Source organism: Akanthomyces muscarius, chromosome 3 (assembly GCF_028009165.1).
Source record: "Akanthomyces muscarius strain Ve6 chromosome 3, whole genome shotgun sequence".
Lineage (NCBI taxonomy): Eukaryota > Fungi > Ascomycota > Sordariomycetes > Hypocreales > Cordycipitaceae > Akanthomyces > Akanthomyces muscarius.
Window position 1 is genome coordinate 806,420 of NC_079243.1, and position 16,624 is coordinate 823,043.

Below are 16,624 nucleotides of genomic sequence, written 5' to 3' on the forward strand. Positions count from 1 at the left end.
GACACTGCAAAAGCGATCCTAGGCCCTACGGCCCGTCGATCGGGAGTCGCGGCACGCTCACTTGCTCGAGGGGAATGGCTGAGAAATTTGAAAGTAAATTACATCATAGGACAAACTCTCGTTGCGAGTTTTTAGAGATAATAGCAAATTTAATTGAGTTCATGCGCGCACTTCAAACCGCGCGGCAACAGATACAGACACAGCAACAGAGCCTGCTTTGCGATCAATGAGCCATCCACGCAGGCTGCTTGAGAACAAGTTAGTTCATGGCAACGGATAGTATACTCGATGAGGCATTAAAATACATCTCGAAGGCGCTGGAATGTGTAGACGGGAGAGGCGTCGCGAGTTCTAGATCCGTAGATGTGCCAACGCCACAAGACAACACCTGCTAGAACAGCTCGTCCAGCATATTTTCCATGTATTCCATTGGCATAACCTCCCCCGCTAGCCACGGCTCAGTCCCAGCGTCATAGCCTAACGGTGCTGTGGGTAGCATCCCACGATTGGATGCCTCGGGTATTGATTGCGTGACGGCAAACATATTACCGAACCCTGCGATGCTTTCTTCATCTTCCAAGGATGCGATAACGCCGCGCGGTACTTGCGCGGACATATCCTCGACCGTGTGAACGAGGCCTGCTGCCCGCTGCCAGCGCTCCAGAGATGAGGCCGAAACCCCGGGGCGATCGCCGCAGCTAGCGCCGTACTGGTGCTGCCCGTTGTCGCGCACGGCCTCGTCGCACAGCCGTCGCGCCTCCTCTGGCTGGCCGCGCAGTCTCGCATATTCGGACTCTCGGTAATTTCTGGTGAGCTCGTAGATGAAGCCAAAGGGCAGCGGCATCACCGGCTGGTCCCGCAGGCACTCGAGCTCGCCCAACTTGGAGTCGCCCATGATCTTGTGCAGCGTCACCCAGCCCTGCTCGCTGACGGGCGTCCACTGCCTGCGGAGCATTTCCTTGAACAGGATGGCGGAGCCGTGCCAGCGCGAGTAGGCGACAAAGATCCATTTCCACTTGGCCCAGCGGTCGTCGAGGTTGGCCGAGTGGTTTTGTTCCATGACGCGAATGGCCGAGGCAAGGTGCGCCGTGGAGCGGCTCTGCATTGACTCGGTCATTGTGTGCGCGTCTTCAGGTGAGTAAAACGAACATTGGTCTGTCAGTTTCATCTTGGAGATGATACATGACGCCATGGTCTCTGCGGCCCAGGCCAGCTCGTGGCTGGGGTTTGGGTCTACGAATTTCTTCTTGAGCATCTCATACGTTTCTTGCCACATTTCCTCGCAAAACTGATCAAGCGCCTCAATTGTTTGGCCAGGCTCTTCGGAGGCGAGTCGCCTTATCCTCACCGAGGTTTGCATAGTATGTACGCGAATGAGACAAAACGTCATGTCTGTCATGCCGTTTCGCTCTTCGGGTAAGGCAGGCGAACTCTCGCTGATGTCGTCGTCGTTGATATTGAGCGGCAGCGGCGTATCCCACATGTGCTCGGGTATCATGGGATTTGTGCCCAAATCTTCTGCAGAGCGCTGATCAAGGACAATGACGCACCAGAATAATCGGCGGCGCATCTCCGTTTGGAATGGTGTAAGATCATATATTCCCGCACCGTCTTTGTGTAGGCGTAAGCATTGAGCGAGGTGTACGATGACACCAACTAGACTTCCTGCGCTTCGAGCTTCTCCTGTCTTGCGAAGTACTAGCACGAAAAACATGAGAGCTTGAAAAACAGTCAGATCTACTGTAGTAGCAAATCTGGCAGCAACGAGCGCCTGCTCTACCAACACTCGCATGCGACTGAGCAAAGCGCCTTTGGAGACGGAAAATTCTCGAATGATCTGAAATATGGCATTAGTTGTGGCCGCGGAAAGCAACGAAACTGGTTCGTACTGACCGTTTCTTCGCCCATGGCTGCTGTTGCAACATAGTATATTGAGAAAAGAAGAGCATGCTCAGCGGTGGAAAGCGTATGCCGGTGCCAGAGCGCCCTCTCCACCAGGTTGGCCATTGTTGGGTTGTGTAGCAATCTCACCATGGGCTCAACGTTTTCTTTGAAAACATTCCAGAAGAGCATGATGTGCGTTTCCGGTGGGTGATGGAGAGGATGTCGCAGTCCTTGAAACGACTTGAACAGGAGCATAGAGACATCGGGTTGATTTTGCGCAGGAAAGCTGGGCCCTGCCAGCGCACTGTACTGAAACTGCAGCTGTATGCTTTTTGAGCGCCGTGATGAGAGCTGCTTTTGTAACTGAAGACGCACTTGTTTAGTGACCCATCAGAAAAGGCTATCGAGAAATAACTTACCTCAGAATTGATGCTAGCCCAGAACGAGGATTTAATGTGCGAACCAGCGCCCGTCGAGCTTGCATGCGGACGCAATGCCATCCGTTTTACCAGCTCATAGTTTGGCGGCTGCGTTTTGTCGCCTTTGCTCGCGTCCACCAATTGTGTTTGTAGTGACGAGACCTGTGTCTCCAGACTCTGCAACCTGTCTGCCAAGGCATCGCCGACGGCCTCGGCAACTTTCCGTTCCTCCGGTAGCCGGTTTTTGAGATGAGGTTTACGTTCCCTTGGCTTTCTCTGCACTGGGAAAGTGCATCGAATATTCGCCTTGACGCAGTGGTAGCATGGCATGCGCTTGTCGCAGCGAATCTTCTTGATGCGACATGTTGAGCAGCTGAGCGGTTTGCGAGCATAATTCTGAGGCGACGCCGGCTCAGCAGAGCCCTCTTCCACGTTTGCTGCAGATTCCATGTCGTTTGTTGCTCCGTGCTTGGTAATATGCGACTATGAAGCGGCTATGAATTGGTGACTTGTCTCGCTTGTGTTCTTTGACAGGTTCAAAAATGCGACCGGCGGTAGCTAGTCATAGCGCATGATTTACGCTGTGGCTTGCAGAGATGGGCAAGGGTTACGGGTGGAAAAACGGCGAAGGCGGGAGCCGATCCGCGGACAGATGCGGGGATATCCTTTCGCTCTCGGAGTTTAAGGCGTCGTCTGAAGCCTGTCTATCTAAATTCGTTTAAAGAATTCAGGAGTTCATGTCTGAACTGTGATACTTGGAATCTTTTAGATGGCGTGTTTCTTCCCCTGGCTCGATAAGATGCCGACAGGCGCAAAACTCCGCGGAACCAGGCTCGCGATGGCGCAAAAAGCATCAGAAAAGGTGAGAACGCACTGCCATTTGTGGGAAAAAAAAAAGAACAGACTCTCATTTGATCATCAGTCTGAACTCTCATGCTCTTAAGGAAATTGCGACGTTGTCTTGGCCCCCGGGCGGTGCCGCGAAAAAAATCTACTTGCCTTAACACATACCACGGATACCACAAGTGGTAGACGCGCAACGGATAGCACCCCGTGCTACGCACTCTGAAAGCAGATGCCAGCCGTCACAAGCGCAGACAATGGTCGCGGACAGCCCGGCCCGGTGTAAGGTATGCCCTGAATAACAGCGATGACCTTTTTCCCGACAGGATATTCGCTGCCCGGACAGCTGCCACCAAACCGACGCATTCAAGGCGTTTCAACCGCCACGCACATCGTAAATGAGCTATGGCTAAATCCGCATACATACCTGTTAGAGCTAGCCTCGTAAGGAATTTAGGGAGAAGGGCGTTGGAGAGCGTATTTAAGCTTTCTTGTCTTCCAGTTGTCCACACTGTTCAGTTGGCCAGGGTTGGAGCGGCTGAGTTATGGCGACCCGGTCGCTGAATGAAGGGGCCGACGGCTCCTGTTCGGCACTGACGTTAGTGTGCACAATGAAAGCGAAGCAACTCGGCAAATTCTGACTCGTGCCTAGCGCGCTGAGAGAAGAATTAACTACCTGCGACATCTTCACCGTTCTATTGAACTTCGACCTCCACTAACCGCCTATTCGCACGGCGACGAAATACCCTGTCTAGTATACTACCATCAAAGTGCAGGAGCAAATCAGCGCTATTTAAAACATGGGTAGACTGCGAAACCATAAGCAAGGTGCAATCATTAAAAAAGTCATCAATAAGTCCCTGAAACTCTTCCTCAGCCTCGGCAGCTATAGCGCTAGTCGTCTCATTAATCAGCACGATCTTGCTGTTTGTCGTGGAATGGTGCAGAATCGCACGCGCGAGATATACGAGCTGCATCTGGGACGCGCTGAACTTTATGTTAGAGTACTTGGCATTAAGGCCACCGTAGCTGGTGACCCGTGACTATAGATTAAGTCGCTGTAGTAAGAATACGATGTCTTTGTCGGATGGTTGCGACCCGCTATATGGGTATAGGCTAAATCGAAGACTTGTGTCGAGTCGAAGGCCGTCTTGAGTTATAGTCGTAATTTGAGAGCGAAGAAACTCGAGCGGAACGGTCCGGGTATTAAGCCTGTCGATACTGATGCTTCCTGTCTGCTCCACTATACGAAGTATAGATGACAAGAAAGTCGATTTGCCGCTTCGAAGGTAGGTTAGTATACACGCTGCGTACGACGTAAGCAAATGATAACAAATACCTTCCAGTACTCCCTACGATCCCGATTTTCTGCCCCGCTCGAATGGTTAGAGTGATGTTGTTTAGAGCTGTGTGTGTCATTCCGTCACTATTTCTAAGAACTGTATGTCAAAACGAGCCAGAAGGCTAAGATATGCGCTTAAGTACTAACTTATAGTATGCAGTCAGAGCATTGAACTCTAGTTTACCGGCACTAGGCCAGACTTCAGGAAGTGCATGCTCAGCAGCAACATCTTGCTCCTGGGGCGTGCCCGTCATAAAGTCGTCAATATGACGCACCGAGGACAGGCTTAAGATAAACGATGTGACGAGTTTGATGTGCCGGGACGCCGAAATATTATTGTTGAGGAGGTAATGTAAGGCAAGCCCCGTAGCAAGAGTCGACACAGTCTCGCGGCTAGAAGGGAGTGCCCTGACAAGGACGACAGCTGTAGCACCCGCGATGATATCGGTGACTACATTCAGCCACCGTGATAGACTATAAAGCTGATATCGAGCTGTCTGGGACTGGTCAAGCGCCGCAAAAACTCGTTGACGAAAGCTTGCCTGCCAGCCAAAACTGCGAATATGCTGCATACCATCGCTTGTCTCCCCGAGGAGATCGGTTAGGGTAGCTGATGCAGCCGAGCTTAAATCTCGTAACTGTCTTGTGCTGCGTATATAAATACCTTCTATGGCACCGTAAGAGACCAGCATGGAAACTGCCGTTCGGACAGGAGAAAGTGACCCTGAAGCAATGAGGACGATCTCTACCAAGAAATCAGACAGATCTTTGGGAAGCATTAGCGCAAGCCTGTTGGGGGACAAGTTTGCAAGGCTTCTTACTAAATATAGTTTGATTTGCAAGGACTCCTAGTCTGTGCGTTTTATAAGAGAAGTCTGGGCCCAGCCTGTCGAAATATGCTGAGTTAGAAAGCATTCGGTATCTGGAGACACTGAGCATTACCTGTGTAGCAGAAGGCTGCCATCAACTCCGTCAAGGTACTGTGGCATCGCACTTATAGAGTATTAGCATATGAACTGCTGATGAACCACAGGAGCGCAAACCTCATGATGGTCTGCAAGAGCCTCTTATGCAACTCTGTGACGGGCTCAGGAAGCACAAATGTACAGTAGAATCTAGTTAGTATGTAAGCGAGACAAACACGACAACCAGTTAAGGTAAGTACGCACACGGAATTTATGACGTTCATAAAAACACAGAAAACACAAAATCCGGCATACCCAGCGACAAAAACTGGATTGCCGGGTGATCTTGCGAACCAAGTTTGGACGTAAATTGCTGCAGCACTAGTTAATCATTGTAGCGGGAAGACAGAAACAGAGCATAATAATCTCACTTGGCATGAACTGGCCCATTGAGGATATGAACAACAAGGAGAGCCAACAGGCGATTCGAGACCATCCAGCCGAGGCCAAGGCCTGTGCATAGAGTGGAATATCCCCAATTGTACCGTCATTCTTCGCCGAGGCTCTATCAGTTTCTTGCACAAACCGCGGGAGCGGTGGCTCAGTGTCCAAGGTTTCCGTGGCAACACTGTCGTTCGTGTCATCAGTGGTCTCCGTTTCATCTACATCGGCGCAGGCTGAAGAGGTGGCAACTGAGCCATAATTGCTGCCGGTAAAACCAGCCGAAGAAGACCCATTCGACGAACTCTCCTGCTTTTCGACTCGTCCGTCCCTAGTAAACTGATACACGTGATCTGCATAGTCTAACAGCTCGACTGAAAGAGAATTAGCTAACGCTCTAGCTTGGGCTCATCAAATAGCTTGCGAGAAAAAAAAAACCCCGGTGCTTGCTTACGGCGATTGGTTGTCATGATGACTGTGCAGTTCCATTGTCGAACCATGCCCCCAGGACCAAAAGCTCGATGGAATATCGTACCTGCCGTATCAGGGTCTAGGCCACTGAATATGTCGTCAAGGATCATCATCTCGTTCTGGGCATATAAGGCACGGGCAAGACTCTAGCAACTTAATGTCAGCTCGTTCTTATATGAAACTCTGTAGTTACGGCTAGCCTGTAAAAATGACATCGAATACTCACCAGTTTCTGACGCAGTCCGACGCTCAGATTGCACCCGTTGGCCCCGGTTCTAGTTCGATCACTCTCTGGTAGTATAGCGAGATCTCCATCCAGCGCGCAGGCATTAAGGACAGCTCTATAATGACCAGCAATGAGGTCAAGGGTGCCCAAAATGGTTTCAAGAATAGTGCAATCTGGAATAAAGAGCTCCTGGCTGTAATATGATATTGTACCGAAGGTGACGGAAACGGTCCCTGCGTTTAAACCCACCTCGCCCAGAAGTAGCTTTAGTAATGTAGACTTACCACAGCTGATAGGGCCCCATATTATCGCTAGAGTGCTTCTTGGGATTCTTATATTGACTTGCTTGAGAATAGGACCATCTGAAGGTGATGTTACTGACACATCATTAAGTTCGATGGCAAGTGGTTGCGTGGGGGAGCCGAGCAGTTGCTGTGCTGTCGGCGCTTGGATCTCCCGTGGGTCTTCCAGCTCGTCCAGCGTAAGGAAAGCCCGAATCCTTGTGACTGATCGAAAATTGCCTTTTCGTCTGGGAACGTACATGTTCATCATAGTCAGAGGGTAGCATGCAATTTCAAGTGCACAAGAAATAGCGAAAGCTTCCGCAGTCGACATGGGGCTCCTCGCCCTTGTCCAAAAATAGGTTCCCGCGAAAGCGGCTCCAGGGGACATGGCCCATGTACTCGCCGCTATATCCTCGTATTAGCAAAAAGAGAAAAAAAAACCAAAAAAGCGATTTCAAGCTTTATAGATCATTGGTGTCCAATCTTACTGTACACAAAAGTCCAAAGAGTGGCTTGACGCTCGCGTAAAGCAGCTTTTGTCTCCAATACACGCTCTTCCTTAATATGACTTGAAATGGACCTGCACAGCCCCATAGCCTTGATACTTTTCAGCTGAGCAAGAATATTGGCGGTCAGTAAGCCTCGTCGCTCCACTGCTTCACACCATTCAGCCTTAGCTTTGTCGAGAATCGGCAAAGTTACTAGAGTACTGAAGTATATAGCTGGTGCAGCGGATTAGCTTGTTAAAATAACGTGCAGGCCAAGAAGGAAAAGTTTGTACCTAAAGGAGGCAATAAAACGAAAAATGCGGCCGAGCCGATGAATGTGTAAGAAGCCCATATGCCAGCTAAAGCATGACTGATACACCATATGACCTCATAAGCTAGTGTGATAACCTGCTCGATGCTCTCGACGTCCTGACTGATTAAGCTGGCCGTATCGATATGCTTGAGGTCGTCATCTGCAAGGTGATGCATTTTTTCATATATAGCAGCAATGAGCATGCCCCGAGTGGACGTCACGATGCGATCGACCCAATGCTCGCAAATGTTTCTCGTCGCCTAGAATAAGCCTGTGTCAGCTTAAGGAACGATAGGCTTATAGAATAGAGATTGGTACCGAAATCCCAATGAAGAGCATAGCACTAAGCATTGCTAAGTCCTCGTAGCTTTTGCCATCGGTTTCCTCGTTGCTCAATTCCCCGACTAGGCGTAGCATCAGGAACGGCTGCCCGACTGTAAGAGCCACCACGAATAGATGCGATAGGACCACCACAGCAAGCTGCCATTTCGTGGTGCGTAGCAACGCAATGGCCAAAGCATTGTCAGAGGACTGGTCAACTGCGGCGAGTTAGGATCCAAGAATGCAGTGCTATGAAAGTTGACTTATACCTTGGGACCAGTGAGACCGAAATCGGCCAGAAAGTCTCTCAGATGACATATCCTGACTGATTCCCGGCAGATCGTCTAGATTAAACCTGTTTTTAAACACAATAATAACTAGCGAATTCAGCCACCTAAAACGGAAGCAGCCGCGGGCGCCTGTGGCGGATGCTGGAGAGGGGCTCGACTTTACCCACCACTGGATATGGTGTAAGTCCTGCTCGGGTCTCTCCTTGAGAGCGCTAAATAATAACTTTAGGAGCACAACGCCCGTTTGAAGTACTAAAGACGTCTGTGAGAGGTCGCTTGAGAAGCCAGACCCGGTTAGGGCGATGTCGAAAAGAGTTGTGAGTAGAAGAAAGGCGTTCAGAAAGCTGGGTATCGGCAAGGACTGTGCACACGATGCAACAATTATTGCTAAAGTGCTAAGAGAAGCGGCAAGCGACATTGTATACGCGGCTTCAGCCAAGTTCTAAGAGAATTGCTCGCTGTTGTACCTAAAGGTAACGCTGGTAGCCTGCACAAGGACAAGAAATAGACCGCAACCTATCTTCACCCGGGAAAATGGGATGAGCGGCATGCGGCGATCGCTAGCGACGGCTTCCTTGACAAACAACGGCGCAGCTAAGATGATACACCCCCCTGGAACTAGCATGAGCATGTATTTGCCAAGAATAGCTGTGAGATCGAGAGTGTTAGGCAGCCATGGCCCGAAAAGGGCTTCCGAGCGCAGCAGAGACGACATCGATGTGTCTCTACGAACTTTGGAGAAACTATAGGATGGATAGATGGTGCACCGAAAAAGAGCTCAAGTGCGTGTAGGAGTGCGAATGAGAATTCATTGCGGGATGCAGAGACCTTTTACTGACCACCATCCAACATTGCATTAGGGGTGGATCTACCAGGGAGAGGTGAGGGTACCATTGGCCAAGATCCAGCGCATAGCGACGGCTGACAACTGATCTGGCGTGGGGGCCAGTCTTTGACATGCAATGCTGACGTGGTTACAATGGTGACTGGCACATGATGTGAGCTGTTTTAACGTTAGGACGCACGCCACTCGAAAGAAACAGACTAGGCTACCATCCATCACCCACCTGCCAGCGATGAAGCTTGGAAGCTTGCCCGCTAATATTTTACCAGTTGCGGTTACATGCAAGTGGGCTAGCTCCATACCCCTCAGAGACGCAGCCAGTTTGACACATGGATCCAGCCGCTTCCCCATTGACTTTGCCGCGAGCGGCAGCTGTGTTTTGATATCGTCGAGTGTCTAAAGAGGAACATTGTAACAGTATTTGAGTAATACCTTGGCAAATCGCGTTGCTCTCCCGCGTTGCGTGGCTGAAGTTCGCCCACCAATTACCCTCGGGCCAACGCAGATGAGCTTTGGAAGTGGCTTGCGCTGGAGCCCCGAAGGCTGAATGCAGGTGGGGCGTTTGGGAGCCCTGTCACTCGCGTGATAAAACTGTCCAAGGCTTCAGTAACCTTGGTTGCACAGCTGGATCGTTTCCGTCCGCGTTGTTTACGCTCGGGCGGCAGGAATCCGAGCCAGGACAGCTTTCCAAGAGGAGCTAACAGTCACATATATGACTTGAACAGACCACTTTGGAAGAAACTGAACACCGGGACAATACGACTGGTAAAACAGACTGGCAACCACTTCAAATTGCGCATCGTCGTCCTAGGAAACTCATCACCAACGATCCGCAAGCTCACTATTTCGTGGCCGGACAGCAGCCCCCCTCTCTCGTGTTAGCTAACAGTGTCCGGGGTTTAGGATAATTGAGAAACGCCCAACAAGCCTATGCTGAGCTGGACCGATAATCGCAGCTCCACGTGCAGAGTATCGCGTTCGAACCAGACTCACGACCATAAAATTATGAGATTACGTCTCCAAGAAAGCAAGTAGAACATGATAGTCACTGTTAAGCGGATATCGGATGCGCCGACCGCGACGCCACTCTCGGCGCTGACAAGGTTCCGGTGCCATTGACTAGGCCCTGATGGTACAGTGGGCTGTCGCGAAACGAGAGAATGTCACGTCAAGTGGAAGACAGCTCTCCCGTATAATTTAATCTGAATGTATTCCAAAATAGCTGCCGCACATTGCCGACCCGATTCCAGCTCGGCATTCGCCTTGATCAACGAAATGTAATAATGGCAACGTCAGTTGGCACTGCCAACCCGAAAAGCCCTGCAAGAGTTCAACTACCGCAGACATTGCTAGACCTTCTGTAAACGCAGTTTTAACAAGAAGCTCACTACGAATTGAAGCAAGACCCGCGCCCCAACAATAGCCAGCATCCGAATAAAAGAAATGCAACTTTACTATAAATTGAAATGGAGGCAAAACAAAAATGAGGATTCAACAGGGTACAGGGAACCGCACGCCTTCGTGTATTTCTTTTTTCCGTTCACTCAGTCTCAACCTCAGCGAAGTCCCCGTTACTCTGCCTGTAGAGTACGCTGTCAAGCACGCCAAATTTGAATCGAAGGACGCTCTCCGCCGTCTGGAAAGATTCCGGACGATGTGAAACAACTAGGATCGTGCAACTATTGAATGCCACATCAATTAGTCGCTGTAGCTCAGGTTCTGCATCTGTCGCCATGCTACTCGTCACTTCATCTATCATCACAATCTTGTTGCCGGTCTTCGCTTGGTGCAGAATTCCACGCGCAATATAAACAAGCTGCTTTTGGCTGGCAGAGAACCGCATTGCGGTGTAGTTGGCATCTAGGCCGCCTCGGGCTTCCACATGAGCCCATAAGTTCACGCTTCGAAGTGTTTTCATGATCTCGTTGTCAGACGGGCGCTCACCATCGAAAGGATACATGTTGAAGCGAAGCGGTGCCTTCAGACGGAGACCATCTTGGGTTATGGTTGTGATGCGCGAACGGAGAAGCTCTCGGGGCACCGTTCGAGTGTCGCGCCCGTCGATGCTGACGCTGCCGTTGCAGTCCACCATACGAAGGATGGCGGATAACACTGTCGATTTTCCACTTGAGAAAATTTAGCAACATGAGTTATATGTGGCGTTCTTTTTGAGGGTTGTATACCTTCCTGTGCGGCCCATCAGCCCGACTTTCTGACCTCCCAAGATGGTGGCGGTAAGATTGTCAACGGCCTTATTTTCGGTGCCGTCAGCCGTCCTGCGATAGTAAATCAGCATCATCGCAAACTCGAACCACATCTAGGGACAATTACCTGTAGGTTGCTGTCAAACAGTTGAAATCTAGCTTTCCCTCAGTCGGCCAATTGTCAGGGACAGGCGGGGCGGAGAGAGTGTCTTTTTCTTGGGGTGTGTTCATCACGAAGAGCTTGATGCGCCGAACCGCGCCAAGTCCAGTCTCGACTGATGTCCAGCTTTGAATAAAAACATTTGCAGTCTCGCTGAATCCCATGAGGCCGAGCATCGCTAGCCCTACCGCGGCCGACGTTGTCTGACTGGGAAGCGACGTCGTTACGCTCACCAGAATAACGCTGGTAACAGCAGAGGTAATATCCAAGCTGAGTGTTAGCCAGCGCTGGATGCAGTAGAGCAGATAGGTTGGTTTCTGAGATCGGTCCAGTTTGGCGTAAAGTTCTCGGCGAAAGTGCTGCTGCCAACCAAAACTGCGAATGTGCTGGACACCTTCGCTCGCCTCCGTAAAGAGCGTGAACAGGGCGGCAGATGATTCTAGTTCGATTTGTCGCAGCTGTCTGGAGCTTCGAAGGTAGAACACCTGAATGACAGCTAAAAGCGCGAGAAGGAGTGCCATGACGGGTACAACATAAGCGGAACCAGCGGCAATTATTACCATCTCCACGAGGACGGTGAAGAACACTGCAAACAGATTATTACAAGTGAGACGGTCGCACGACACCCGATTCACTTACAGAAAACAAATTGGTTCACAAGAAGACTCAGTTTACGCGTTATGAGAGAGATATCTTGTCCAAATCTGAGATTTTTGCAGATTAGTAGATAATAGACACAATCAATTGAGGGAGTCTTACCGGTTGAGTAGGACGCCCGAATCGGTTTCGTTCAGGTACTGCGGTGTTGCACTAGTTAAAGTTAATGTTAGCGCCGAACTCTCGCCACCAAGTGTTTGCAAGAACATACCCCATAACCGCATGTAGGAGGCGGTGATGTAGCTCTTTGTTCGCCTTCTTGAAGATGAATGTGAAGTAGTATCTTATAAACTTGTAAACAAAGTTTCAAGGCAGTTTTGTAGGGGCAGAAGGGACTTACGCGCCACTCGAAACATTGAGAATTATGCACAAAATCGCGATTGCGCAGTATCCAATGAATGGGTATGGGTTATCGGGCGACTTTGAGTACCAAACCCTCAAGTAGATGACTATAGCGGCGGTCAGTGTGGGATTCTAACATGTAATTTGGCACTGGAGGCCGACCTGGCGACCATTCACCGACTGCTGCTGTCATGGCGAATAATAACCAAGCAAAAAGGACGATGTGCCCGGCTGACCCAAGGTAGTAAGAATAGAGAGAAAAATCACCGAGTTTGCCTCTGGATTCGTCTAGAACTTCTTCATCCTCGGCCTGGACCTGAGGCATATCGGGATCCTCGCCGTCGCTGATCTCCGCCACAGGCTGGGCTGGGTTTGCTGCGGAATCTTCGTTCCCGCTGCTTTCAAAACCTTCTGCAGCCCCATCGTATTCATTGGGATCCTTCTGAGTAACGCGACCATCCTTGGCGAATTGATGAGTTTGATCAGCGTAATGCAACAGATCGACTGGGCCACACATTCAACAGTTAGCTAGCCCGGCTTGTTTGGGCAGATAACCTCACTCACGTCTGTTTGTTGTCATAATGATAGTGCAATTCCAGGCACGAACCATACCACTAGGGCCAAACAGTCGCTCGAAAATGGTCCCTGCGGTCTCCGGATCTACAGCACTGAAGCCGTCATCAACAACGATAATTTCCTCTTCCGTATAGGCAGCCCGCGCGAGACTCTGCCGGATCGTCAGTCGTTCTATTGTCTCCAATAGATTGATTTTGTGTCTTCTTGAGTATGAGGAGGGACTTACCAGTCTTTGTCGCTGTCCGCCGCTCAAATTGCAGCCACCACTCCCAGTTTTCGTTTTGTCTCCGTCGGGCAGATCTGAAATATCGACATCAAGGGCGCATGCTCTAATGACCGCTCTGTATCGTGTCATGTCAAGCGGCAGCTGTCCTATTACAGCTTCTTGAATCGTGCTGTTTGGGATCCATGTTTCTTGGTTACAGAAGGCAACGTTCTTCGAGCCGACAGACACAGTCCCAGTGCTCAGCTCTTGCTCGCCCAAGATAGCGTTGAGAAATGTAGTTTTACCACAGCCAATAGGCCCCCACAAAATTGCTAAATTGCCCCATGGAATTTGTAAACTAATGTCTTGAAGAATAAGGCCAGCGATGGGGACTGCCACAGATACGCCGTTGAATTCGACGGCAAACGGCTTTCTTTGTGGTGTAGACGACTTCTCTTGGCCGTCGGTGAGATCCGCAGTCCGACCTGGCACGTCACGAGGATCCTGTAGCTCCTGGAGCATGAAGTAATCGTAGATTCTCCCAATGGATGCAGCCCCGGCGGCCCATTTTGTGATTGATCTGAACAAACTGATCAAAGGGTTGGTGGAAATGGAAAGAATGGCAAGAATCGTAAATATTTCGGAAATAGTCATCTTGTTATCCGCTCGCGTCCAAAAATAAGCACCGGCGAAAACAAGTGCCGGCGTTATCGTATAGTTGATTGCGCCTGCGTTTTGTCAGTGGCTCTCGGGAGACGTGAGGATTGATCCAGCTTACCAAATGCGAAGACCCAAAGGACGGAGTAGCGCTCTCTCATTGCAACCTTGAGCTCAAATTCGCGCTTGCGTGCGATAAAGGCCGTCATAGCGCCTGAGAGCCCCATGCCCTTGATGCTTTTCATCTGAGCAAGGATATTCGAGGTCGCCGCAACACGCTTCTGCGTTTCCGCATTTCCCGCAGTACGAATCTTTGCAATAACTCTGGCAGTAATAAGGGACCCAAGAAAAGTGACTAGTAAACGAAGTCAGCACTCATTGTCGAGATGTCTGCTCCAGTGTTGGACATACACAGGGTGGGAATAAAAATGAGGAAGCACGCTGGTCCAACAAATCTGTACAGGAGCCAAATTCCTAGAGCAAGTTGTATGACGCATGTCCAAGACTCATATGCCATAGAGATAAGCTGTTCGATTCCATCAACATCCGTGCTCATCAAAGTGACGGCAGCGGAGTTTTCTAAGTCGTCGACTTTAAGACGCAACATTTTGTCGTAGATGGCTACGATGAGAACTCCTCGAATGCATGTTACCAGGCGGTATTCCCAATGTTCAAAGAGTGCTCTGCTGATCTGTTTGAGATAAATGTCAGCATGAAAAAGTCCTGAAAACAGTTCAGCCACAATGGACTCTTACTGCAATGCCAACGTATATCAAAGCGCAAGCACCTATGAGGCCACTGGCGGTGTTGATGTCAACATGGCCTCCGCTCACCGCCTCAACAGTACGCTGCAGCAGAAAAGGTTGCCCGATCATAAATCCAACGAAGCTGAGCCGCGGTATCATCACTTGAGAAAATTGCCATCTAAGACTGGAGAGCAGCGCAATGATCAGGCAGTACTTGGACAATTTTGACACTATACAAGGTTAGCCCATGCGTGCCATGAACAAGTGGAGAAGACGTCAATAAGTGGCAAGTGGCTCGTACCTTTGTACCAGTGTGGTTGGAAATGATCGAAAAGCTTTTCGGATGCGAACTCGTCACCAATCCCAGGCAAGTTGTCCTGGGTAAAGTTGTTGAACCAACCATAAACCAGAAGCGGATTGAGCCAGATGAATAGAGACCTGTTCCAGAAGCCAGAAGGCGTTTCTTGAGAGACTGTGGATTGCAGATGCGATGACTGGTAGAGGCTGCGCTTCGGCACTTCCTCAAAAACAATGAGGAGAAACTTGAGGAGCACGATACAGACTTGCAGAGGACCAATAGCGCCGAGAAATTCTCGAAAGAAGTAAGAGCGCGCCATAGCAACATCAAAGATCATTGTAATCGAGAGAAAAATGCTAAGGAAGCTGGAGGGCTGCAAGGAATAGCAGTGTGCAATAATGATGATAGCCAGGGTGCAGATAGAGGCGATGAGTGACATGGCACAGGCAGAGACAGTTACTTTGGAACGAAAATAATCAGCCCTGTTGTGCCACAGCGCAATATTGCTAGCTTGTATCCCAACAAGCACGAGGCCGCAAGCTACCTTAACCCAGAGGAGAATGCCGGGTCGGACTTGACGTTCAGCGCGCGCAAGTCTTTTCAGATACACAGGTGTAATCAGGATGAGAATGCATGTTGGGACTAGCCAGAGTATCGAATGTTCAAAGAGAATCGTGAAGTCAAAGTGATCCGGCAGTTGGGGCCCAAAAAGGGCATCCGCGTCAACCAACGACAACATCGAGGCAGTGTTTCTCGCAAAGGAGAGGGAGAGCGAAGCGACGGTGGACGCTGTCGAAAAAGACGGAGGTAACGATGAATTTCTGAGAGCACAGGGTACGACACAGTTGATGAGAGAAGGAGGGTGAGGGGAAGCGACATGCGTGGCGAGCCCTTTATAATCGCTTGGAAGCGGCATCTAACCAGCGGGCGGCCCAACGCGCGCGGATCTGGTAATGAGGACAAGCGCTGTGATTGGTCGCGGACAACAGACAGAGACGGTCGCCTCTCAAGCATAAAGGTACTATAGTCCCCTTCTTGGGGCTATAGGGCCTGGAAAGGCCTGTGCAAGTACTCTCGTAGGCTGCATAACAGGGCCCAACACCATGTACCGTCACCCATGGGTTTGTGATCACCAGCCAGCGACTTCCGTTGGCTGGACGCGCCGCAGGGCACTTTGCAGAGGCTAGTTAAGCAGGCTAAGGCAGGCAGAGCTGCAATCAAGTGGACCGACCCCTCATTCTCGCCAGGCTACCTACCAACATTTCACTTGCTCCTCGCGAGGCCGAAAGCTGGTTCGACTGTCAGTAGGTCCGGCAACAGAGATTGCGGAAGATGCAAAACATGACGGGGAACAGAGGGGTATGGAAGTGTTCTTTCGATGGTTCTACTCGAAAGAACAAAGAAGAAAACCCGACCTGGCCAAGCTCATTTCTGGGTTCTCCCGCATCCTTGGCGGGGAGGTGGACGTTAGGCGGCGCAAAGCATGCGTTAGTCGCTGGTCCTTCGTCAATAAAAAGGTGGCAACGCCACAGCCTCGCCAGGTGGTGTGAGACGGTTATTAGCAGGATTCGAGCAGGGGTAGGAGCCGTGCCGACTTATCCATGCTCGAAAAGCATAAATGTCCTGCTTATATTATTTAAAACGGGATTTGTGTATTTCCCCTGGTTTCTTGACTGAGCTTCACCGTCTTCAAGCTAGCAACTGCAGG

The 16,624-nt window shown here is 50.3% G+C and overlaps 3 protein-coding genes across 3 annotated transcripts; all 3 read right to left on the minus strand.

Moving 5' to 3' along the window:
• Positions 1-223: 223 nt before the first annotated feature.
• Positions 224-2,753, minus strand: LMH87_001569 (uncharacterized protein; the record flags this gene model as incomplete). The annotated part of the gene is made up of 5 exons (XM_056192863.1): positions 224-247; positions 306-391; positions 550-1,837; positions 1,894-2,247; positions 2,304-2,753. 5 exons carry the CDS (start codon positions 2,751-2,753, stop codon positions 224-226), a joined length of 2,202 nt encoding a protein of 733 aa, XP_056049957.1.
• A 908-nt stretch (positions 2,754-3,661) lies between these two features.
• On the minus strand, positions 3,662-8,255 carry LMH87_001570 (uncharacterized protein; the record flags this gene model as incomplete). The annotated part of the gene is made up of 20 exons (XM_056192864.1): positions 3,662-3,729; positions 3,823-3,841; positions 3,893-4,138; positions 4,220-4,427; positions 4,486-4,578; positions 4,636-4,939; positions 5,153-5,254; positions 5,310-5,374; positions 5,431-5,481; positions 5,532-5,603; positions 5,658-5,766; positions 5,825-6,208; positions 6,289-6,451; positions 6,532-6,724; positions 6,816-6,893; positions 7,073-7,220; positions 7,304-7,537; positions 7,597-7,876; positions 7,935-8,155; positions 8,207-8,255. The coding sequence occupies 20 exons, from the start codon at positions 8,253-8,255 to the stop codon at positions 3,662-3,664; spliced, it is 3,087 nt and encodes a 1,028-aa protein (XP_056049958.1).
• Positions 8,256-10,611: 2,356 nt separating this feature from the next.
• On the minus strand, positions 10,612-15,253 carry LMH87_001571 (uncharacterized protein; the record flags this gene model as incomplete). Its single annotated transcript, XM_056192865.1, has 15 exons — positions 10,612-10,946; positions 11,016-11,197; positions 11,255-11,347; positions 11,403-12,021; positions 12,075-12,139; positions 12,195-12,245; positions 12,304-12,375; positions 12,433-12,541; positions 12,597-12,938; positions 12,999-13,161; positions 13,237-13,943; positions 13,994-14,227; positions 14,284-14,563; positions 14,628-14,848; positions 14,920-15,253. The coding sequence occupies 15 exons, from the start codon at positions 15,251-15,253 to the stop codon at positions 10,612-10,614; spliced, it is 3,807 nt and encodes a 1,268-aa protein (XP_056049959.1).
• Positions 15,254-16,624: the final 1,371 nt, after the last annotated feature.